The sequence below is a fragment of the Crocodylus porosus genome, unplaced genomic scaffold (assembly GCF_001723895.1).
Source record: "Crocodylus porosus isolate Cpor-Errol unplaced genomic scaffold, CroPor_comp1, whole genome shotgun sequence".
Classification (NCBI taxonomy): domain Eukaryota; kingdom Metazoa; phylum Chordata; order Crocodylia; family Crocodylidae; genus Crocodylus; species Crocodylus porosus.
In genome coordinates, this window is record NW_017728947.1 from 68,266,027 (window position 1) to 68,290,093 (window position 24,067).

At 43.3% G+C, this 24,067-nt stretch overlaps 1 protein-coding gene across 2 annotated transcripts in view; it reads right to left on the minus strand.

The window, feature by feature from the left end:
* HEATR5A (HEAT repeat containing 5A) overlaps positions 1 to 24,067 on the minus strand; it is a 125,350-nt gene that overhangs the window by 56,667 nt on the left and 44,616 nt on the right. For both annotated transcript variants that reach the window (XM_019551573.1, XM_019551575.1), the window contains exons 11-18: positions 22,714 to 22,825; positions 21,126 to 21,278; positions 12,063 to 12,162; positions 11,080 to 11,189; positions 5,544 to 5,707; positions 5,257 to 5,432; positions 3,165 to 3,270; positions 1,782 to 1,972 (exon numbers count right to left, since the gene is read on the minus strand). In XM_019551573.1, the coding sequence (XP_019407118.1) occupies positions 1,782 to 1,972; positions 3,165 to 3,270; positions 5,257 to 5,432; positions 5,544 to 5,707; positions 11,080 to 11,189; positions 12,063 to 12,162; positions 21,126 to 21,278; positions 22,714 to 22,825 (1,112 nt within the window). The remainder of the gene's footprint in view (positions 1 to 1,781; positions 1,973 to 3,164; positions 3,271 to 5,256; positions 5,433 to 5,543; positions 5,708 to 11,079; positions 11,190 to 12,062; positions 12,163 to 21,125; positions 21,279 to 22,713; positions 22,826 to 24,067) is intronic.

Below are 24,067 nucleotides of genomic sequence, written 5' to 3' on the forward strand. Positions count from 1 at the left end.
GAGATGTAGTTTCCCTCACTCTGCAGCCAGGCAAAGTCAGCCAGAGCCATGGGTGAGAGGAAAAGTCTTTACCAGGCAGGGAGGAGAAATTGTGAAAAACAGAATGAATGAATAAGCAAAACCTTGTATGTGTGTCACAGAAGTGCGCTGGGCCAGGGGGGAGCTGGGTTAGCACTCACACCAGGGCAGAGCTGAGACACAGAGAGCTCACTTCATACATATTCTACTCTCTGGGAGCAGGAAGGAGTGGTTAACGCCAGCCCTAGGGCAGTAGAGTTCAGGTGGGTTGAAAGTTCATCCATGGAGCAAACAAGTGGGAAAGGCTGGGAATGCTGCATCCTGGGATCCTGGAGGAATGAAAGTAGAGCCTTTTTCCTCCCTGGACCAGACTAATAATAGCCTGGAACAACCTGTGGTAAAATGGATCAAAGATAACCCTAATCTGAACTGGCATAACTTAACACAGGTTAACACCCTTTAATAGGTGAATGCTCCCATTTTAAGTGTCTTTACGATGGTTTAAAGATAACCTGTAACACCACCTTAATTCTGCCTCCTGTGCCTATAGGATTGCTTGAATTTCCCTCTACTTGAGCACAAAATTACTTGTATATGCAGGTGCAGACAGTAATGACAATTTTTGCCTGATCTGACCACGGAAAGTACTCTACAGCCATGACAAAAAAGAAGTGCACAGCTATAGCACTTTTAAAAGGTCTGATCCTGCAAAAATCTGAACATTCATTACATGAGGGTTCATATGAATACACCCCAAAACAGAGTGCCTTCAGTAACTTTTGTCTAAGCTGCCTCCCAGCTATCAGAATGGGAAGGGGGAGAGGGCATGGAGGGAGTTCAGATTGGGGAGTTTGGTGGAGTTTTCAGCCAGTGCTGGAGGGTGGGGCAGGTGAATTAGAGCTACCCTTGGAGATGGAGGGCTCCAAGCCACCCACCCCACACTCCAGCGCCAGCCAGATAACCACAGAATGAGCTCCTTTTGCTCCCTTTGCCCCCTCCCATTCTAAAAACAGTGCACACAGGGGAGGGGAGAGGGCTGTTGCTAGATGAGAGTGAATGCAGGCTTATAGCCAACATGTGGATTCCTGAACCCCCAGGACTCAGCAGCTAACTTCTGTTGGGTGCAGTGAATCGTAGTTACTCATGGTGCTTACTATGAAGCACCATGAGTTTAAATGGGGAGGTGCTCTTCTGTCTGCACCTTGTTTTCTGAATAAGGGGAAAAATGATAAAATACAACAAAATGTATGAAATTAAACTCACATACCAGAAATGTGTTTCATAGCCAGGAAGCAGAAAGTGGAAGAGTAGATTGGGCATGGCTTACAGGGCAGGAAGCACAGGGCAGAGTGGCAGATTGGACAGGGGGATGGGATTAGAGTGACATTTGGGGAGGTTGCTGGGCTAATTTGTGACATACCTGCCCAAAAGGTTGGCCTCAACTCTGATACACAATGATTATCCTATTAAAATGACACATTAAAAAGGTACAGATGATGTAGCAGCCATTTTTTCCAGCAATTTGACTTGACTGACTTATTCATATATGCCTGCATAATTTCTCCTTTTTTTAAAACAGGTCTTTCTTCTTTAAAAAAGCAAAATTCTATGTGCAAAAATTTGGTATTGCCTTCCTCCATATATTTAAAATTGTTAAAACAACTGGGTTGTTTATATATGAATTACTTTATTTTAAAAATATTACCAGGACATGCTGAGTTCACATGACAACTTAATAAACACACTTGTTAAAAGTAACTTACCTGTCAAAACTAACTTGAGCCAATCCTGCAGTGAAGGCACTGTCAGCAACCAGCTGTGCCAGTCTGGCCAAAGATTCTGCACCAGCACATCTTAAAAGTGGGTTACTACTTTCCAGGGCACCCATTACTAAGTTCAGTGCAGCTTTTTTAACTTCTTCTGGACCTAAACTTCCTTTGCAGCTTGCCAAGTGCTAAAAACAAATATTTAATATTTTACATGATACTTTAACTTTTTATCCTAAATGTCATAAACCATAGCCATAACACACACACACACACAAACTTACTTAGAGAACATTGCATGTATATATGTGAGCAGACCATTTATACTTAATTCTGAAGCAATTCAAGGTTTCCTCCCTGTCCTTCAGAGTTTACACAGAGAAACTCAAAAGGAATACAGTATACAAGATATGACACTTAAAATCCTCAAGCGCTCCTCTCAGTGGTTATCAGGGGCTGGTGCCTTGCTCACCTACTGCACTCTACATTACTGGAGGACAGGAGAAAAAAATCATCACTAAGACCTACCTCTTCTGCGAGGGACAAACATATGCACACAGATGCATGAACACACACAGCCACTCCCCTCGCACACATTTCAGAGGAAAGAGGAACAAGAAGAGCAGTATGCAGAGCCCCTCTTCCTTAAGTAAATTAATCTACTGAGAGGAAAGAAGCAGAAAAGGGAAGGTTAGGAAACAAGTGGTGAGGATATATTTGGGGAGGAGAAAATAAGGAAAGACAGTAAAATTATTAAGGGAATGGGAAAGAGAAAGACTGTAAGAACAACCACAAAACTCGGAGCAGTGTAAAAGGGAAAGGATATTTTCCAACCAAAGACAAAACAAGACCTATGAAGAATATGAGAGAGAAACATTGATAGAAAGAAGAAAAGAGAAAAGGCCTTGACAAGACACTTCAGAAAAAAAGCCTTTCATCCAGAACTTAAGAGGGCCAAAGAACGTACAGAAGAAAATGAGAGCTGGAGAGAGGGAAAGAAATGGGAATAAAAAAAATCAAAAGGAAGACAGAATAAGCAAAAGATCCAATTTTCCTTTACTTTGCTATACTCTAATGTTTTATTTTCCTAGAAGAGGGGAGATTAGAAATATAGGAAAGCTCCAGCTGTGATCCTCCAGTGTAGATGAGGGTGGGGAATCATGCATGCAGGTATCAGTCCTGGAGGCTGCCTAGGGTATGGCTACCAGCAGAACTTATTTTTCACACTCAGAGACTAAGCCCTTGTTGTGACTTCACTCACAAATCACGGCAGTGATAATTTCTAGAAACATTTCCATGACAGAATCAGAGTTGCATTCAAACTGAATGCCACTAAGTTTTAGTAACAAAAGCAGTGTTCATAAAAATAAAAAGATTTACCTTCAGAAAACTAGAACATGCAGAAACAACATTTAATTGCACTATCTGCTGTCGTGAACCTTTTGTTTGTTTTATGGAATCCAACAGTTGTTCTAATACTTGGAGCCTTAAACCAAAAGGAAAAAAAAAAGGTGAATCTATTTTTTTAAAACATGAAGCAAAATCTTTATATTATAGAAGCACTTGAGTATTTTCTAATATCCTGCCACCATCATTCAGCTAGAGCTTTTCATTGACTACTCTTCTGATGTTAGCAAAGGAGATATTTCATTCAGGTGAAGGAATTTTCTTTGTAGACATGCACAATATATTATGACTTTGTATAAGGTAATGTACATATTTGTATCTTTTGTTAGAAGCTTTTCAGCATATCTGTCTCATATTAAGGCCATATTTTAGCTTTTTCTAGGGCCTGAAGCTCTTTTATAAAACAGCAGCATACTGCTTGCAGAGGTATTCCTTAATAACAACACAGAGCTTCAGAAGGCAGAATCAGTGCTCTGTAAATTGCTCTAAGACTTCTTTTTAAATAGCATTTCCTCAATTCTCTTGTGCTTCTTTCTGTTCCTGTCCTTTGCTCATCTCTTACTTTGCTGCAACTCTGCCCCACCTGCTTCATTCAGTGCCTCTGTTAGCCAGCTCTGCCTACTACAGGAATTCTTTGCTCTCAGTGTATGCATTCCCGTCATCCATACTGGCTGTTCTTTCATAAAAATCAGTTTCATTACATGGTTACCAGTGAATAGCAATCACACACAGAGACTGTGTGCATGAGGCAGTATAGATTTTGGGATGTCTTGTACAAAAATAATTAGAAGCAGTTATCTACAGCTACCAGTGGAGGTCATGAGAATCAAGTAAAAAACAAGATAAAAACAGTAAGGGGGGGAGGGGAGGAAGGGAAAGAAAGAGGCAGGGAGAACAAGCACACGGAAAAAGGTAAAAAATGAGAAGTCAACTCAGTGAAGTAAAAATAAGGAGAGAAAATGAACAGCAAAGAAACACATTACAAGGGTGCACGGTAATCATGCTGGGAAGGGTGTGGGCATACATATTTGAGGTGGTATAGATAGGAAAACACACAGAGACACCAATTAGGGCATGGGAATGGAGGGGGAAGTGGCAGTCTCTTTTAACAAAATACAGATTTAACAATTGATGCTTGCTGAAGCTTAGCAAAACCAATCCATTTCCCTCCGATACGGCTTTATACCGCTGCATTCAAAACACCAATCTCACAGCTATCTTCTGTTTTAGTTAAACTGGATGAGATTCCCTTCAGAGCTTTCAACAGTGCTGCTTAGTCAGCCAGAATGGCGGATCTGTAATGACTCAAAGCAGAGATCTGCAAAGCACAATTGCAATGCAGTATTCCACATCTGTACTAGCTGACAGTGGGAGTCAGGACCCATCAAATGAGCACTTGCCTCTTGTGCAACATTACAGAGAAGCACCATCACTAGTCATTGTGTTCACTTAAAGATTAATTGTGTAGTGCTTTGACAATATCAAGCAATAAAGTAGTGATAACATTTATCTTCATTACTAGTAAGAAAATGGGGAGCCAGCAATAGCACACAAAAATCATGATGGATTCCATGCCTCCTCCATCGATACTATCATACAACTGTATTATAAACAAATCAAAATGGCTTTTTTTTTTAAATAAAGAAAGAAGGCTTTGATATTTCTTTATGTACTTTTGTGTTTGCAAATAACTGCTTTGGGTTGTTTCTTTTGGACTCTCCAAACCAACTTCTTTTCCTTTTTACTCTTCCATCATCATCTTAAAAAACTTTTCTCTGGCACTGTCAGCTGGATAAAAGATTAAACTTTACATGACTTTCTACCATCTTTCCTTAGTTCCTACAGTCCTTAACAATTAGTATGTAATACATGCCTCTAATTTTCTATGACTTAAAGTCTTCAGATTGTGTACATAACCTACATTCTGAGCTCATAAAAGTTCCCTCCATAATTCATATCCCTGACATTCAATAACATTTAAATTATATCTTCTATAAGACTGTGACTATGTGAACCCTGATTTAGGTTCTTAAAAGATGCCCAGTAGCTGAAGTAAATACTTTACCTCTGAGATTCTGCTGTGTGGGAAAATATAACTCCAAAGAGATGGGCTGCTGCACTGATAACCAATATTGTTGGAGGCAGGGGTTTAGGCACTGAATCACCTTCTGCAACTTTATCATAAATTGAATGAGGGTCATATTCCAGGCTTCCTCCAGCTATATTGTTACCTAAGACGAGCTGCAAAAGGGAAAAATATGATAGTTATGTTTCCTGGTTAAGTCAAAAACTAGTGTTGACCTGCCACATGGGAAAGTATTAACTTAACAGTTATGCTAGAACAACAAATACCTGCTCTTCAATAAATCTGTGGTCAGTCTCCTGCAATAAAGGACCAAGTAAAAGAATATCATCCTGGTGACAAAAAGGAGGAAGTAAGACTGTAGAAGCATCCATTTGACTATCAGGGGCAGTCAAGTCAGCTACTAGCTCTTTCAGAACAGCAGTGAAGTTTCCTGCAAATTATATGGAAGATGACAGTTTTAGTCAAAGATAATTGACAGATTTGTAAACAAGCAAGCCATTTATACTATCATAAAATATATTTTAAAGCACCCAATCCCTGAAATTTCTTCAAAGAGGCAGGACTGCTACATTAGCAGACAAGCACCAACTTCAGCTGAACTGCATGTGGTTACTAAACCACATGCCACATGTGGCAGCTGAACACTAAAGAAAAGAACCAAAAAGTTATAAGACTGTGGCCTTAGCTTTATTGGACTAAATGGAAAAGAATGGACCAATATTTTTTAATCCAAGTTACTTGTTGGCCAAGAGAAGGGGACAAAAATAGGAAAGGACAAGATGACAATTTCCTCCTGTGATTTTCAGAAAGTTAGTTTCAAGTTTCAAATGATTACTTTAAGATGATAAAACAGGAACTCAACTATCTGGCAGTTGGATGTTATTTAAAATACTCCCCAGCATCTTGACCAGCTATCTACACAGCAATGTATACAGCCATGACCTGTACTATAGATTCAAATATTTCACAAGTTTGCATTCATCAGACAGTAAAAGTACACTATACCAGTGAAGAATCTAATGAAAATATTCACTGGTAATTTAGTATTCAAGGAATGTTTACACAAGCTTCTGTCTCTTAATACACAAATATACGATGGCTTAAAGTTATATCTTAAGTTATTCAAATGACACCACTCCGGCTTTATGATTTGGAGGACATTTGCTGGCGCTATACCTTGTGGCAGACTGCACTGCAGTTGTGCGCTATGTAAATCTATCTTGTTGACAAAACACTAGGCCAGTTACCTAAAAATTGCCTTAAGAGAACATGCAACAGTCAAGTGGTCAAAAGCTAAGAAATGGAGGTGCTACCTTGTATCCCCTTCCCTCATGCACAAGTATCCTGGTACAAGTTCTAATTCTATTATCCCATGTAATTTTTCTAATAGAACATCTGCTTCATTATGTGGCTATGAACTTTTCCAAAACTTTAAAAAAAGACTATGAAAATCCCATCAGGAAGACCCATTCTAATGCTTGTATAGGTTATCAGTACAAATGGGATCTTTAGGTAATAGTGTAACAAGGGGTCAGTAAATAGGGTATATGCCCCACTATACCAACATGCCTCATGAGAACTAAGGATGGATACCTGATCAAGGAAAAGGGAGCCATCAACACCAGTTGGAAGAACAAGTTAAGACCTCATCTGAGACTCTGTTGTTGATGAGTATTCTTAATTTCATCCCACAACACCCAGTCAGAGGTGATCTCAGAATCCCTCCAACTCTTGACAAGGCAAGGAAAGCCATCAAATACATAAAGAATGACAAGTCATCAGGAGCAGATGGAACCCCTGATGGAGCAGATTGGAAAAATCTTCAGGTAAAGGCTAGAGGATCTTACATCACAGCTCCATGCCCTTAAGGATCTGGAACACTAAGGAATCTCAGATGACCTCAGGGACACCATGACTTAGATATGAAAAGAGACAGGTCTGACTATGGAAATTAGAGAGGGATTGCTTTGCTGCTCACCACAAGAAAGATCACTAAGAGAACCCTCCTGAACTGTATCCTTCTACTTGCTGAGGAGCTCCTCCTGGAATCTGAGTGTGGGTTTAGGGCATCAAGAGGCACAACTGACATGATCTTCGCTACTTGCCAGAAACAGGACAAATGCCAGGAGCAACATAAACCTCTCTAGATGACTTTCCTTGATCTCATGAAAGCTTTTTAATATGTCAACCAAGAAGCACTGTGGAGGATCCTTCTGCGATACAGATGCCCACCAAAATTCATCATCATTCTTTGTTTGCTCCATGATGGTATGTGAGGGGTATGTCTCAGTAATGTATTAATCACAGACCACTTTGAGATGAAGACTGGAGTTAAGCAAGGCTGCATCATTGCTCCAACACTCTTATTGATCAGCTCCAGTATGCTGATGATGCTGTAATGTATGCTCACTCAAAAGCTGACCTTCAAGCAATTGTTGATGTCTTTACTGAAGCATACAAGACATTGAGACTGACACTTAACATTTAGAAGAATAAGGTTCTCCATCAACAAGTTCTTAATGAGCAGTTCTCAGCTCTGGTAATTCAGATTTATGGTGAGACTGGAGAACGCTCAGCATTTCCTGTACCTTGGAAGCCATCTTTCACAGAAGGTTGACATTAGCAAAGAAATCCAGCATCACCTCACATGTGCAAGTGCAGCCTTCATATGACTGAGGAAATGAGTGCTTGAAGACTGCAACATTAGATTGAAAAACCAAGCTTATGGTTTATCAAGCAGTTGCGATCCCTACTTTACTGGAGCTGAGATGTGGACAACACACAGGAGATACTTCAAGTCGCTGGAGAAGAACCATCAGTGCTGCCTGTATAAGATCTTTTGAATCCAGTGAGAAAACAGATGCACTAATGCTAGCATCTTTTTGCAAGCAAACACCACAAGCATCAAGGGGAGGATCATCTAATATCAACTTCACTGGGCTGGCCATGCCATATGGATGTCTGACTCCAGACTTCCAAAGCAAGTTTTATTTTCCCAGCTCAGTCAAGCCGTATGCTCAAGAAGAAGGCAAAGAAAGTGCTTCAAGGAGGTCCTCAAGGGCAAACTGAAAAAACTGCAACATCGACATCAACTCATGGGAGACTGTTGCCCAGGACTGGCCCAAATGGAGGAAGGGTCTACTGCAGGGATCTCTGTACTTTGAAGCCTCATAATGGTAACAGGAGACAGAAGAGTGGGAGCAGCAGAAACAGTGTGTTGCAGACCAAATCAAGAATCCAGAGCCACCTACCTCACATAGAAACGCATGCCCAAGTTGCAATAGAACCTGTTGATCATGGATTGGCCTCGTCAGCCATCTTTGGACCCACAAGAAAGATAATCATATAAGACACTCATCCTTGACCGTGAGGGACTGCTAATTATGATGACCCCACAGCTCAGCACGTGTGTACTCCAGATACCCCAAACAAAGGATCCATGTGCTAGTTACCCCCCCTACTCATGACTGGAACTGGGTGTTTTTATCACAAGTCCTGGGATGCTCCAAAAATTGATAAGCAAAAGAGGTGCAGAGCAATCTGGGCCAGCTCCACCTCACGGAGGGCAGGGCCACACTAATTGTATACAACATGCTGAGAGAGGAGGCAACAGAGGAATTCTGGGTGAAGTTTGCATTTGGTGATGTTTGCTAGACAGTTAAGGCTGGTAAAGAAACAAGAATAATTGGAAATGGGAAAGAAAGGCACAGCTCAGCTGTGGGAATGAAGAGGGAGTCAAAACGTATTCAGTGTAGTGGCTCACCATTACTTTAAACACAGTTGGCACTAAGGGAGTTGAGTTCAATGGGCACTATCATATATCTTATTCAGATGGATTGCACTAACATATCATTGTGGTAAGTTCCCATCAGTACATTTGACAAACGTGGACCATGTGTTTTATAGTCATGCTCGCTGTTGGTTGCATTTAGTCTATTTCCTAGCTGGTTTATATTACTGAACACATGATGGTTCTGGCAGCAATATCATGATAGACAATATGTTTAATGAGGTGTCCTTCTATGTGAATATAAGATGAAGGGCTTTTCCTCCCCATGCTGATTGGGAAAAATACCTTGCATCTTGTATTCGAATAAATATGGTGGTATATTCTGCTTTGAGTCCTTATGTATTCAGGGACACAGGATTTTGTACATTCTTTGCAAATAAAATTACATCAAAGATATCTTTTCCTCAATGGAAACAACTGGCAGAGCCTCAAGTTCTGGCTAACCAATCAGACCAAAAAAAGCACTATGAACTGATCTATCAAATTCTTCATCCCACATGCTTCTCTGAACCGTGAAAAAGGGACACAATGCAAATTAAAAGTACAGTTTGATCCAACATGTTTCCAACAATTCAAGTTAAATAAAAGAAAACATTAGAAATGGCATAATCACAATGTTTTCAGATATAATTGTGACATTTTTGTCTCTAAATACTAAGCCCTACTAGCTTCTATACTGAGCTGTCATATTGGGATTATATTGTGGAAAGAAAGGAATGTCTTTAAACTCAGCTCTCCCACAAAGCTTTTTGCCTTTGCTAGATAAAAATATAGTTAACAGTACTGAACACCAAAGGACCTTGAAAATAAACTTCTATTAGATATCCTGTATCAGGGGATATGGCACGGTTCACAAGTGCCCTGTGTGTGACACACAGCAGGTCCAGGAGAGGGCAGAGAACAGCAGCAGACAAAACACAGAGAAGATAGCTATGGGTAGCATTTCAGGCAAGGAGTACAGGGAAGGGGGGTAGAAAGCAGATCAGCATATCGGGGGAAAAGGGGGATCAGAGTAGCATTTGGAGAGTGGGGAGGCTAGTTTGTGGCATGCATGCTGTCCTACCTATTCCCATACTGCTGTGTTTCAAGCAGATGAACTACTTCAGTCTTGCCTCATATGGAAGGCCCTCCATACCACTAATCTGGTCATCTCTCACATCCCTATGGAGCAGATAACTATTAGGGGGAGGAATACTTTCAGTATATTGAGCTCAGAGCTGATTTAGGAGTTGAGGAAGCAAACAGTCCCCCTGCCCAGCTGAAAAGCATAAATCTCCTACTCTCTCCTGTCAAGCACTCCAGCTGCTCCCACTACAGCTGCAGTCCACTACAGAACTACTGAATGAACCTGTTTGTCGATTTTATCCAAGCTAAATTTCTGAATCTGTACACAGAAATTTTAATTGAGTACTATATGCTACTCAGATCATTGGCATTAAACTGCCAATTAAAATACTGCTACCATAATTATTTTCTGCTATGTAAAAGTGAATCTGCCCCAAGATTAACTATTTCACATTTAAAATAAAGTTTAGGTTAAGCAGTCTGTAGTATACACTGAGTCCAGATGTATATATTTGTAATAAACTGTTAGTCAAGGCAGTTTAGAGGAAATTAAATCTCATGACGGATGGTATAATTAGCTTATACTACAATTATCCTCCTAGACTTAGGATGCATTGGAAAGTGAGATTAGTATCATGGCACTTGCATTTGTTTTATGCTGAATTAAAACCATAACAGTCTTCACATTCCTAAAAAAAAAAAAAAAAATCAAGACAAATACTCTACAGTGCTAATAGAGGGAATGGATAAACGTGAACACTTAGGAAATCTAAAAATACTGTCGCTTCAATGCAACTTTATGAAATCAACCTGGATGGTAAAACTGGCACTTCAAAAAAAGATTAAAACAAATCTTGCTAGCTGCATATGTGCTATGAAATGAAAGTTCACAAATTAACCTTTAGCATTTTCCCCATAACGATACTTTTCTGGAAGAAAATACCTACCTTCATAGGTCTTTGGGGGCAGAACAGCCAATAATTCATAAAGTTTGAGCCTGTAAACAACTGAAGAGGTTTTTAAAGGATTTCCGTACAATTTACATAATGAAGGAAGCCTGAAAATGTAGGAAACACATCACAGATGTTAAAGAAGATCAAACATTATGTAATGATATTCAGTTACAGATTAAATTTAATTTGTTCTGCAATTTCTATTCACCCCCCTTGAAGCAACACACATTACAGCTGCTATCTAATTTGCAATGCAAACACAAATGCAAGCAACTCTTATTTCTATTAATTTAGAAAACTAGGGATTTTACATTTCAAAGATTTATTTCATGTAGTACCATGGAAAGATAACAAGCTTTTATACTATGTGGAATTCTACTTGTCTTTATTGCCGTCAACATTTTTGTAGGTTGTCTTCCTACATTCCAGCCAGGAACAAAAAAATTTAAACATATCTATATTCAGTGATTTAAGATGCATACAAAGATATGTACAGTGACTACATATAAAGGGGAAAATACTCCCATTTTATGCAGCAATCCTAACACAAGAAATGTCCATTTATAAACTCTTTCTGCTCTAGAACTTGAACTGTGTTAGGTTTGTTTTATAAAAATGAGCTTGTATAAACATAACTATTATCCAGCTACGTTTAAAAGTAGGAAAATGAAATCATTAATATCTGATTACAGCAACAAGAGGCAGTCTGAAAAAAAATGCCATTAACAAATGATATATTCATTTCATTTTTGTTTTCTCAGCTTGACATTGCAACAGGCAAGGCAAATTTCTGGGAATTTGCAGCACTGTAGTTGAATGTCTATCATAACCTTTATATTTAATGAAGTGCTACTTTTAAGTATGTTTACTTTTTCTAGACCATTCACTAAATTTGCAAGGTACCAGAAGAAGATTCTGCTGTTCTTTCTAATAGTATTACATCTTAGAATTGAATTTAAAATGGTGGATGCACTTACTGTGTCAATAAATCAACAGCACATGGGAGAGGAGGGAGTAGTCTCTGAATGACTTCATCTGTAAGCAGACCAGCACAATACGAAACAAAACTTTTGATAGCTGGAAAAAGAAATGGATCATTGGAATTACAAGAAAATTCTATGACATTTTCTCACTGATCACTTCAGAACAAAAACAATATAAAAATATAGCAATTCTGACCTATGATTTTAAAAGGCAAGGAAAAAGTCAACTAGCTCTTCAATGGAGCTCCTGCTCTTCAACTTACAATGGAAGCTACATATTTTCAGCCCTTCTGAAAATAATGACACATTTTGGTACCTCACCATATTGATTTTAATGTCTTGATTTTTAAGTGTGTGCACACATGCACACACAGAGACACAGATATGCTTGCATTTAAACTAGAAGTTGAGATAAGGGAATTGCAAAGACAACAGACTACAAATCAAAACAATTTTTTTCTAAATTTCACCCTACTATGAAGATGCACTACTTACATGGAAACAGTCACCATTCAATAATGAAATGCAAAAGAAATAAACTAACAAAGAAATAAATTAATAAAAATCTTAAAGAAATAGAATTCTGAGAAGACGCTCCCCTCCACAAGACCAAGTCCTTTTCATTTTAAAAAGGACAAAAGAACTGGCTGAATCTGCTTCCAGATTTGACAGTTTTCCCTTTAAAACTAGCTTACAGTTACTGCAGAAAGTATTTCCAGTAAAAGCTCTGTTATCCGGCATCCATGGGGAATGGGGGGGTGGTGGCAGTTAATCAAATATACCAGTTACCTAAGAGTTATACTTATCTCCAGCTGAGCCGGTGCGCCGGGACTGTCACTCCCTGGCATCAGTGTATCAGTGTGCCGGGGGACAGCGAGGGGGGCCCCGCACAAGCTACTCTGCCCCGGGCTGTGAGAAAGAAGTGGGACTCAGCTTGTGGTAGCAAAACCGGAAGTGCCACAGTGGGACTTCTGGCTTCGCTTCTGCTGTGTCAAATTGGCAGGTGGTACGTCAGATGCCAGATGCCAGTTAAGCGAGCATTCCAGATGGTAAAGTGCTGGATAACACAGCTTCTACTGTATTTTTATACAGATATATACAGGAAATTAGACTAGGGGTGCATGGAGAGACTTTTTTGCGGCTGATATTTAAGGAGGCCAATATTTAAGGAGGCATATTGGCTGATACTGGTCCGATTTCCGATACAGCTGCATGCAGGGAAGGGAAGGGGCGTGGGAGGGGGAAGATCAACACCCCCTGTGGTGAGGGAGGGGGCAGGGGTTGGAGTAGGCACTTCCCAGGCAGGGTGGAGAGGGGGCCAGAGATACGGCTTGTGGCAGGGTAGGCAGCTGCTTGCACCCCAGGAGGGCATGAAGGGGAGTATGCCTCCCACCCAGATCTGTGCGGGGTGGGGCAAGGCGGGCTGCAGCCACGGTTGCGTGGGGATCTTCTCAGCAGGGGTTAGGCTCAGAGCAGGTGCTGGCAATGTTTGGAGGATGCTGCATCCACCCCAAATTTTGCTGGTGCTCTGCTGCCAACACTGCTGCTGCCAGCCACCCAGAGCAGCCCTGGCTCAATGCCCCACCTCCACCCATGTGCCAGGAAGAGCTGGGGCTGTGTTGGGTGGCTGGCAGCAGTGGTGCTGGGAGTGGAGTGGCAGCAAAATCTGGGGTGGATGCAGCATCTTCCAAGCGCTGCCAGTGCCTGTTCCGAGCCCAGCCCCTGCCGAGAAGAGCCCTACGCAGCCCCGGCTGCAGCCCACCCTGCCCTGCGCAGATCCAAGGGGGCACCCTCCCATGCCCTCCTGGGGTGCAGGAAGAGGCGGGAGCCACCCCCTCCCCCCCACCAAGCTGTGGCTCCAGCCCCCTGCCACCTGGGCAGCACCTGCCCCTGTCCCCTCCCTTACCGCAGGGGGCATTGTTCTGCCCCCCCATGCCCCTTTCCTCTCCCCTCTCATCCCCCCACACCAGACTTACTAGCTGGAGGCAGCTCTCTACACTGCCGGCTCTGCTCCTCACTGCCTGAAGTGCCGCACTTCAGCTGAGCACAGCACAGGCATTTATTGGCCAAATTATCAGCCCCATCGGGCCAATATCTGATATAGACAGTTTTCTTTATATCAGTACTGATCCAATATCGGATCAATTTACCAGTGAACCTCTAAATTAGACAAAGGTAACATTTAAAAAAAATTCTTAATGTAGGAGCCTAGGGTGTTTATAGATGTGCTCCAGGAAGTTTTAATTAGCACAGCTCTGACTGCCATGCTAATTAAAGCACCTGGAGCATTATATGCATTAGCATCCCCAAGCTGAAAAATGGTGATGGGGCACTGTGGCAGGGCACTGTTGGTGCTTGCCACTTCAAGGGCTAGGCCAATGAGATGGCACGTGTCGGATGAAGGAGGCCATTTAATGCCCAGCTCTCTGTACTGAGGGAGCAGTTTGGAGACTAGCCACGGGGGAATGAATCTGTCTGCTGAGCTCCTTGTGCCAGAAACAGTTTGGAAGTATGGGGTTATGGGGATGGAGGAGGTCCCAGGTCCTGGGCATGACCTAAAATTACACCCTGCCAGGATAGGGAGGTCTGGTGGGGCTGATCGTGGTGCGGCAGCCCCAGGAAATGCCAGGACTGAGAACCTCCTTAGTGAAAGGTGGGTTGGCGCACCTGATAACCTCCAGCCACCACACAGTCCTGGCTGGGGAATGCCCAGGCCTGTAAGATCTTTGGGAGGCCTGTGGTTCATGTGATCCAGTGGAGCTGTAAGGGAAAGAAGGCATGCGGTTCAGACCTGACTGGATAGACCCTTGAACTGGTCAATGCTGGGGCCAGGACCCAAGGGGGGTTAAAAGGGCCAGGCGCACACTGCGAGGGATGCCCAAAGCAAGAGGCTCGGGATTCCAACTGGCCTGAGGGTAAGGCCAGGGCATAAGGAAGAGATAAAGGTCCCAGAGAGAAGACCACAGCCAGAGAGGGAGAAGGGTACAGGTGAGATTAGTTGCCTGGGATGCCATTTGCAAGGCATGGGCCCCAGTGTAGGGTAAAGTTCAAAGCTGAAGATATCACCCCTAGTCATAGATTCCACAGACTTCATAGACATTAGGGGCTGAAAGGGAGATTGTGACATCAAGTCTAGCCCCCCCCACCATAGGCAGGAAGTCAGCTGGGATCATGTTATCCCAGCAAGAAAAATATCCAGATGTTTTTTGAAAGAGTCCAGAGTAGGTGCTTGCACCACCTCTGTGGGGAGTCTGTTCCAGATCCTGGATACAGGCACCACAAATAACTTTTTTCTTATGTCTAGTCGAAATCAGCCCTCCTGGAGCTTATGGCCATTAGACCCTTGTTATCCCCTAGGGAGCTCTGGTGAACAGCTATTCTGCCAGGTCCTGATGTACCCCTTACATAATTGTAGGCTGCCACCAAGTCCCCCCTGAACCTTCTCTTTTCCAGACTGAAAAGTCCCAAGTCCCTCAGCCTCTCCTCATATGGCCTGCCCTCCAGGCCTTGGATCATATAAGTGGCTCTACTCTGGACTCTCTCAAGCTTCCCCACATCCGTTCTCAAGTGGGGGGCCTAATACTGGATGCAGTACTCCAGCTGCGGTCTCACCAGGACCTAGCAAAGTGGGAGAATGACATCCTTGGTTTTGCTTGAGATGCACTGGTAGATGCATGCCAGAATTTGGTTTGCTTTGCCAGCCACAGCATTGCATTGGTGACTCATATTCATCTTGTGATCAGTCAGGACTCCCAAGTCCCTTTCGGTCATGGTGCTAGTGAGTGTACCAGTGCCGAGCTTGTAAGTATGTCGAGAGTACTTCTTACTGAGGTGCAGCACCTTACACTTCTCTACATTGAAGGCTATCCAGTTTTGGTCAGCCCACCTTGAAAGTGTGTCCAAATCAGCCTGTATCCCCAGCCTGCTCTGTGGTGTGACCGCCCTCCCCCATAATTTGGTGTCATCCGTGAACTTTGGCAGTTTGCATCCGACTCCCGACTCCAGATCATTAATAAAGATATTAAAGAGTACCGGCCCAAGTACCGAGCCCTGAGGGACTCCACTGGTCACACTGCACCATGCTGATATGCTCCTGTCAACTAGTACTCTTTGGGTCCAAACCTGTAACCAGTTACCTAGCCATCTGACTGTAAGATGATCAAGGCCACAGCTCCTTAGCTTAGCCATGAGGACATAGTGGGTAACCAGGTCAAAAGTTTTCTCGAAATCCAGATATGACATCCACGTCATCTCCCTTGTCGAGGGCTTGTGTCACCTGGTCATAGAAGGAAATGAGGTTGGTCAGACAAGACCTGCCAGTCGTAAAGCCGCGTTGGCTGGACTTCAGAAGCTTGTCTTCCATTAGTCTGTTGTTAATGAATCCCTTGACAATTTTCTGCAGGATTTTTCCAGGGATGGACATCAAATTGATTGTTCTATAATTCTCTGGGTCATCCCTCCTCCCTTACTTGAATATAGGGACCATGTTAGCTCTTTTCCAGTCTTCCAGGACCTTGCCCGTGCACCATGAATTATCAAATCTCTTTGCCAAGGGGGGTGCAATGATATCTGCTAGCTCCTTCAAGACTCCATCTGGGTCCGCGAACTTGCGAATGTCCAGTTTCTCAAGGTGTTCCCTCACCTGATCCACATCAATTTTGGGCCCACCACCCACTCCCAGGATGGTTTGTGTCCTCTCCGACAGTGTGATCCCCTTAGGAGCATGAAAAACCGACACAGAAAAGTCATTTAGGAGATTGGCCTTTTCTTGGGCATCGGATGTTAGCTGACCCATTTGATCTCACAGGGACCCAATGCTATCTTTCTTCTTTGACTTCCCACATATCCAAAGAAGGACTTTTTGTTGTTCTTGATCCCTGTAGCTAGTCTGAGTTCGGTTTGTGCCTTGGCTTTCCTGGACCACTCCCTACAGGTGTAGGGCAAGTGCTGAGTAGTCCTCTTTGGTGATGCTTCCTGTTTTCCAACTGGTGTAGGCTTCTCTTTTGAGTTTAATGAGGTCCAACAGTTCCTTGTTCAGCCAAGGGGGATTCCTTGCCCATTGATTACATTTCTTGTGAGATGGAATGGCTTTCCCCTGTGCCTTAAGGATTATGTTTTTGAGAGATGACCATTCCTTGGGTACTCCTTTATCGGGGGGGGGCTCTAATTGCCTGACTTACCAAGTCTCCGAGTTTGCAAAACTAAGTTTTCCAAAAGTTAAGGATTTCTGTTTTACTGAGGGATTTGTCTGTTCTTCCGTGAACTGAGGAGGTGACCAAACATGGTCACTATCAGTAATCTTCCCCTCAATCCTCAGATCACTCATCAGGTCCTCTCCTTGGCCAGGACCAGATCAAGCAATGCCTCTCCCCTAGTTGGCCCACCGACTGCCTGCGTTAGGTAGAACTGATCAATGCAAGTGATAAAGCTGTGCGACCTGTCAGATTTGGCTGTCCGCTCATCCCAAGAGATATCAGGGAAGTTGAAGTCCCCCATGATGATCATGCATCGGGAGCACACAGCCTCTACCAGTTCGCTACTGAATTCCCAATCAAATTCTGCCTCTTGGTGGGGAGGTCTATAGTAGACTCCTACAAATGTCACCCTCCCCATGTCCATTTAGTCTTTGAGGTCTTAAATGGGCGGCTTCCCTCCTGGGCAACATCTTAACTTTTCCATCAAGGCGTGCCAAATGAGAGGTGGTCAGTTGGCCCAGAAACAGGTGGGGAGGCCAACATCTAACCGTCTCCTGGAAGACCCCATTACAGGCACTCTGAACTAAAGCTTGTCAAACATGCTTTAAGTGCCCCACCGTCATTTTTCAGTGCAAAGACACTGATACACATGATACTGGAGTCTGCTGGAGCGTGGTAATTAATAGTGTCTGCTTCGATGCACTGTAATTCCAGTACATTGGAGCAGCTTCCCTGCACATATATATAGGACCCTAATCCCCAGTTTGAAATGTGACTTAGGCATGTAGGAGCCTAAATTTCACTTAAAGTCTATTGAGTTTCAGTGTATGCTGGCAAAGTAACTTTTAAAAATGAGACTTTGGTCTCATTTTGAAAATTTTTGAATTTTGAACATTTTTACTTTAAACCAGGGATTGTCAACAGGGGGAATTTAGGATTTAGGAGCCCTAAAAATCAATCACTTTCTCCCAAGCCCCCTAAAAGGTATATAATTCTTCAATTGCAACTTTTTGCAGTACTAAAACTTCAAATTGCTTTAATTTAAGGAAAACAGCTAATTATAAAGTTAACATACATTCTTTTGTTCTGAGAAAATATTTTAAATGAACCTGAATAAAAACCTAGTTCAGCACATACATATATACAGACATGTATGCCACGTCCACATCTAGTAGTTTCTTCCTGCATAGTATTTCCTAATTCCAGCCCTTTTTCAGTCTATACGGCTAAAACTCTTGTCCAAACATTGATCATTTCATGTCTTGACTATCCTTTTACTTCTTCTCATGTTTCATAACCTGCTTGCATCCTTATATCTGTTTCAAGTCAATTCAAAACACAGCTACTAGGACAATGGTCCCTTACCTTCACTGACATATGGGCAATAATACTGAGCAAGTAGTGGGCTGCAGGCAAAAACCATTAACTCTCCCTTGTCAGCATCACGGGTAACAGGCTGCCTGCAAAGCTTGAGTTCAAAGCCACTATACTAAGATTATCCTCTTGGCTCACTCAGGCAACCTTCTCTTTCAGGCCTTCACTGTCTCCATCTTCCACTGCAAACACTAATGTCTTATTATTACTTTCAAAGCCACAGTTTAGTTCTAACCTGCCTATGCAACCTTTTATCTTACCATAGGCAGACTAGTGTCTTTACGTCACCGCTATTGCCAGCCTCAGTCACCAAATTGTCCATCTCTCTGACAAGCATTTAAAGGTCATCAGAGAAGTGAAAGATGTTCTGAGACAAAGCCTATAGAGGATTCAACTAATACCCAAATAATTCCTGAAAATGTATCTATTCCTTAATGCATGAACAAAAAATGTAATCTGCAAGCAGTAAGTTGCAATCATTGTTCCTCACAAACTAAAGATTGTAGTTCTCCCATTACTTGTTTACCCTGTACGTGCACATGAACTTCTTTTGTCCCATTTACCTGTTGAATCTTGCCTTTTGGACTGTAAGTAGGACTTATCAAATTCATGGACCCCAGCAGCCAATTGCATAGTTGTAACATGGTCGGGGCCCCTGATTTCATGGCTGTATCATGGCCAGGGCCACCATTTTGAAGATGGAGCAAAGCAGCCCCCCCCACCCCACACACACACCTCTGATTGGCTGAGGGGCGCTGCAAGTCCCATCCCTCCCAGGTACCAATTGAAAGCCCTAGAAGCTAGGGCTTCACACACCTGCCCCCTGCAGTGCTGTGCATAGGACTGAGCCCCACCTGCTCCCACTTGAGTAGCCTGCTCTGCACTTCTGCCAGCCCCAGCCCTGGCCCCAGCCATCACTCTGCTTTGGCGGACTTGTTCCCAGTGCAGCTACTGCTGCCCAGATGTTCCTTTGCTCCCCCCACCTCCAGTGGGAGCAGCCAGGCTGAAGCTTCCCCCTGCCTCCCCCCCACCTGCCCAGAGCAGCACAGCAGGGGGAGGAGCAGAACAAAGAGCCACTGCTGGAAGCGAGAGGAGCACAGAAGCACCTGGCCAGCTGCAACTACACTGGGACCAGCCCAACAGGACCAGCAGGACCGTTCTGTTCTCCTTGGCTCCAGCTGTGGCTCCTGCCGTGCTACACTGCACCACTGGGGTGGGGAGGCAGGGGCTGGGACAGCTTCAGCCAGTCAGGTCCTGCTCAGCACATGGAGATCCAGCTCCAGCCACCAGCCACCTTTCACTTGCTTCACCTGCTTGTAGGGGCTGCTTATCATGCCAGGCAGGTGGGTGGAGTGGGTGGAAGGCAGCCAGGAGTTAGAGCCAGAGCTCCATGCATTGGGCAGGAGCATTCCAGCTGAAGCTTCCCACCTGCCCACCCAGAGCAGCGCAGCAGGGCAGGAGCAGCAGCAGCAGCTGCAGCTGGAGGTGAAAGGAGCAAAACAGCCCCACTGGTCCCAGCCTGTGTGCAGCTTCCAGTGAGGCTGCAGCCAGTGGGGTGCTGCTCTGCTCCGCTCACCTCCTGGTGACAATGTGAGCCCAGCTGGCTGCAGCCATGTTGGGAACAGCCCCACCAGAAGTTGTGTGCTGACCAGGGCCTGGGCTGGGTGATGTGTGTGGGAGCACAGCACTGGCTGCCCCTGGTGGAGCTCGGCCCCACATGGAGCACTGCAGGGGCAGGCACCGACTGGGCAAGCTCTGCTGCATGTGCACCCCCTCCCCCGCTTCCCGCTCCCTCCTCTCACTCCTGGCCGACTCCCAGGCAGCCCCCCTACACATGCAAATAATTGCCTACTCCTGCTCAAGCTGGAGCTGCCTGGCTTAATTCAGTAATTATCACCCTCTGCAAGGGGCAAAGGGCAACAATTACTGAGTAAACAAAGTTTAAGTGTGGCAATTAAACAGGGGCTTTTGGCAGGTTTTCCTTGCTCCCCTCCTTCCCCCCCCCCTTCTAGAGACAAGAGTCAGGAACTTTTCCCACCTCTCCCTGCCCCACCCCCCTTCAAGAGACACAGTCTGCCTTTTTTTTCTTTTTTCTCCCTCCCCTCACCTTCTAGGAGAGAGGTCTTTGCCAGATTTTTGAAAGTAGCTGGTTCCCTGTGTTTCTTTACGGAACCAGTTATTTCACGGGAGACCGCCAATTACACGATTTCCGTGAAATTGTGAATTTGGTAGGTCCCTAACTGTAAGGTATTTGAATACAGAACAGTTATTGATCTCATTTGAATACAGAACAGTTATTTGTAGGATATTGTACAAATACCTTACAGAAGACTTGACTGAGTCTGCTCTGCCATGCTGGAATTACAGCATATTGGAGCAGCCTCTCTGCTTGTGTATAGGCACCCTACAATGATGGTCTTATTTATTCTTCAGAAAAAACAAGTAAGAAATGGATATAGACAAAGAAAGTACACTACACCGTGCTTACCACAGAGAGCACCAGCACGGCCTTCCAATGTAACCTGCCATGTAAACGAATCTCCTCGACTCTTCTCTGTTTCTAGATCTTTCGGAGATAGAGGAAAAACACACTTCCATAATAACAGTATTCTTGGAAGGTGATGCTGGACTACTGCAGGACCTGTAAGTTTTAAGAACTGTTGTTTGCAAGTGTGAGGAATCATTAAACTTAAATACTAAATATTTTTCCCACATTCACAAATCCATATGGCATTTCACCTACTACTTTTTATATTATTCTTTAAATCTTCAATTGCCATAGCATTCTACTTTGACCAGAAGCAGATTTTTACTTTCTGTTGTTAATGGTGTGTTACCAACTAGATTATAAAGTTGTTTGTTTGTTTTTTCAAATCAACTTCACTGAAATTTTACTAAATTTAGTTTTATCCAAATCTTGTGATTTTAGGGACTCAGGTGAAGAGCAACAGAAAAGCAGATTTTTCAGATGGTAGGATTTGGGAAGTCACTATTTCTCGTCACAAGTCTGTATACAGAAATATCTCTTGTCATGAAAGAAGAGCATAGGGTTAGAAGACAGATGAGATGGGTTCAGATGTTTAAGACAGCTAATAATACAAACATACAGACAAAACTTTATTTGGGACTTTAACTGTGGGGTAGATTATTGGCTGATCTCTATTTAAAATTGGAGAGATAATCAGTGACGCATCATAAGCCAAATGTGCTCTTAGGATCCCAACGTTCTCTCAATTTTCAACTGGTCTGCTCATATATTTGTTTTCAGATATATCATGCAAAATGGTTCTAAAAGTTTCAGTCATAAAATGCTATTGGATTAATTTTACAAACTGTATTTCACAGTTTAGTATTGCTCCAAGTTTACCACTGTTCATAATGAATTAAGCCCAAGTACAGGCAGTCAGAAAGCCCCAAGCTGAATTGATTCAATCTTTGCAGATTAGTCTAAACTGTATAGCAGTTGATAAGCAAGTGAACAGACATTTACTTTTGATTCTGGAAATGCAGCCACATGCTGCTGTGGACCAGGCCAAAAGCTAGGGGCACTATACCATGTCTCCCTGCTCAGCTGGAGCAGACAGCTTGAGTCAAGACTAGCCCTCCCATATTGTGACAGGGGTACTTGGGGGCAGGGAGGTGCACAGCATCCTAGGATACTGGGGGACTCAGAGTTAACTTGAATTTGGAGGAGATCTGGGACAGAAGTTCAAAAACCTAAATCAGTTAAGTCTGGTGCTACATCCATCCACGTTTTCTTAAACCGGTTTTGACCATTTTGGAAGCAGTTTATGAGCGCTGAATTTCTGTTGTTACAGATTTTAACCAGTTTCAGATCACTGATACAGGTTTATATGTAATTTCTGTCCCTAGTTTAAATGTCAACTTCACAGTAATAATACTTTTATGTAAGACTATTTTCTTATCAGAGATTTAAATCCATTTTAATATTTTGTAGAATTGCTTCACGCTAGCACGTAGTGAAGCCAAACAAAGGACCACAAGAATTAAATTTGGCAACATGGATTCCTACAGGGCATATCTTAGTTTGATTTGAAGTTATAGAAGCCTGTTACCTAATGTCATGAGGGCAGCTATCAGGAGCCATCCAGCCTGTGTTCGCTGCATTGCAATGCGACTATTCTGAGAAGCTGAACACAGTAAATCCTCTGCTACTGTCATGATTACCTATTTAAAATTGGAAAGAGAAACAAGAGCATCAGCATCTCAGAGAATTCAGGTGCTAGATTTTTTTTTTCAAGATGCGGTATTTCTAACAGTTTAGGACTCAGTTCTGCTCCCCAAGAAGGTATTTCTGAATGCATTTATTCCACTGGAACTAGCTAAGGCCTTAAGGTCATGAATGCAAAATTAATAAAAATTCCTTCCCAGTTACATAAATCTCCAAAGTACAAGACCAATCTGCAGAGGTGTGAAATGACCCTCCCGCCCTACTTTGTACAACTTCCAAGTCTCAGAAAGTTTCTTCTTCACATTTCAAGTTGAAGTTATTACAGAACAATGATTACAGTGGAGGAGGGGTTTACTGGTAGTACTGGTAGACAAAGCTGTCTTTAAGAAAACAATTTTAAGTGCACATAATTATACTTAAAGGAAGTAAGTATAAAGGCCATGGGACTCATCTTCTTGAGTTCCATTTCAGAGTTGTAATTCTCTCAACTCTTCTTGGCAATTGTTTAGCCCACTGCATGTTAGGCAGGTTCAATTATTTTGACTGGAAGACCACTTAGGGAGTTTTGGTGAGCTGTTGCTGCTGAGGGAGGGGGTGCTGACCCTTCCCAGCACAGTAGGGGAATTGCAGGCGGGGGGGAGGGAAAGAGTGGGGAGGCAACTGATCTTATCTGGCCTTGGCTTGTTTACCCCACACCCACTGCCAGGAGCACCAGACAGAGCAGGCAGGTGGGTAGTGTTTCTATGAAGATTAGCCTGGGGGCCCCATGGGCAGGTTGTGCACAGCTGGGATGGGGCCATGGGCAGGCAGGGAGTGGCACACAGGAGTGGAGTGGGATGGGCAGGACAGGGCCAGGATCATGGGGCAATGACAGCATGGGGTGGGCCCTGGGGCAGAGCTTCAGTCTGCTCCCTATACTTCCTATCCTGCAGGCTTTATTTTGCACACACCTGTTCTACAAAGGAGCAGCTTCCAAGCCAAGGACAGACAAGCAGGCAGATGACATGTGAAGGGTAATAACAAATGATTTATATACATAAGCCACCTTGATGTACTATAGACAGAATGGCAACCCCTCTCCCGCCCTCCCCAATTCATCAAAATGGAATTAAATGGACAGATGAGCTTAGGGAAGTTGTGCCATGCATGGAAGAAGGTACAGTGATGATGTGCGAGTCTGGTTTTAAAAGAGACTCTGGTCTCTATCAAATGTTAACAAATTATAATTAACTAATAGC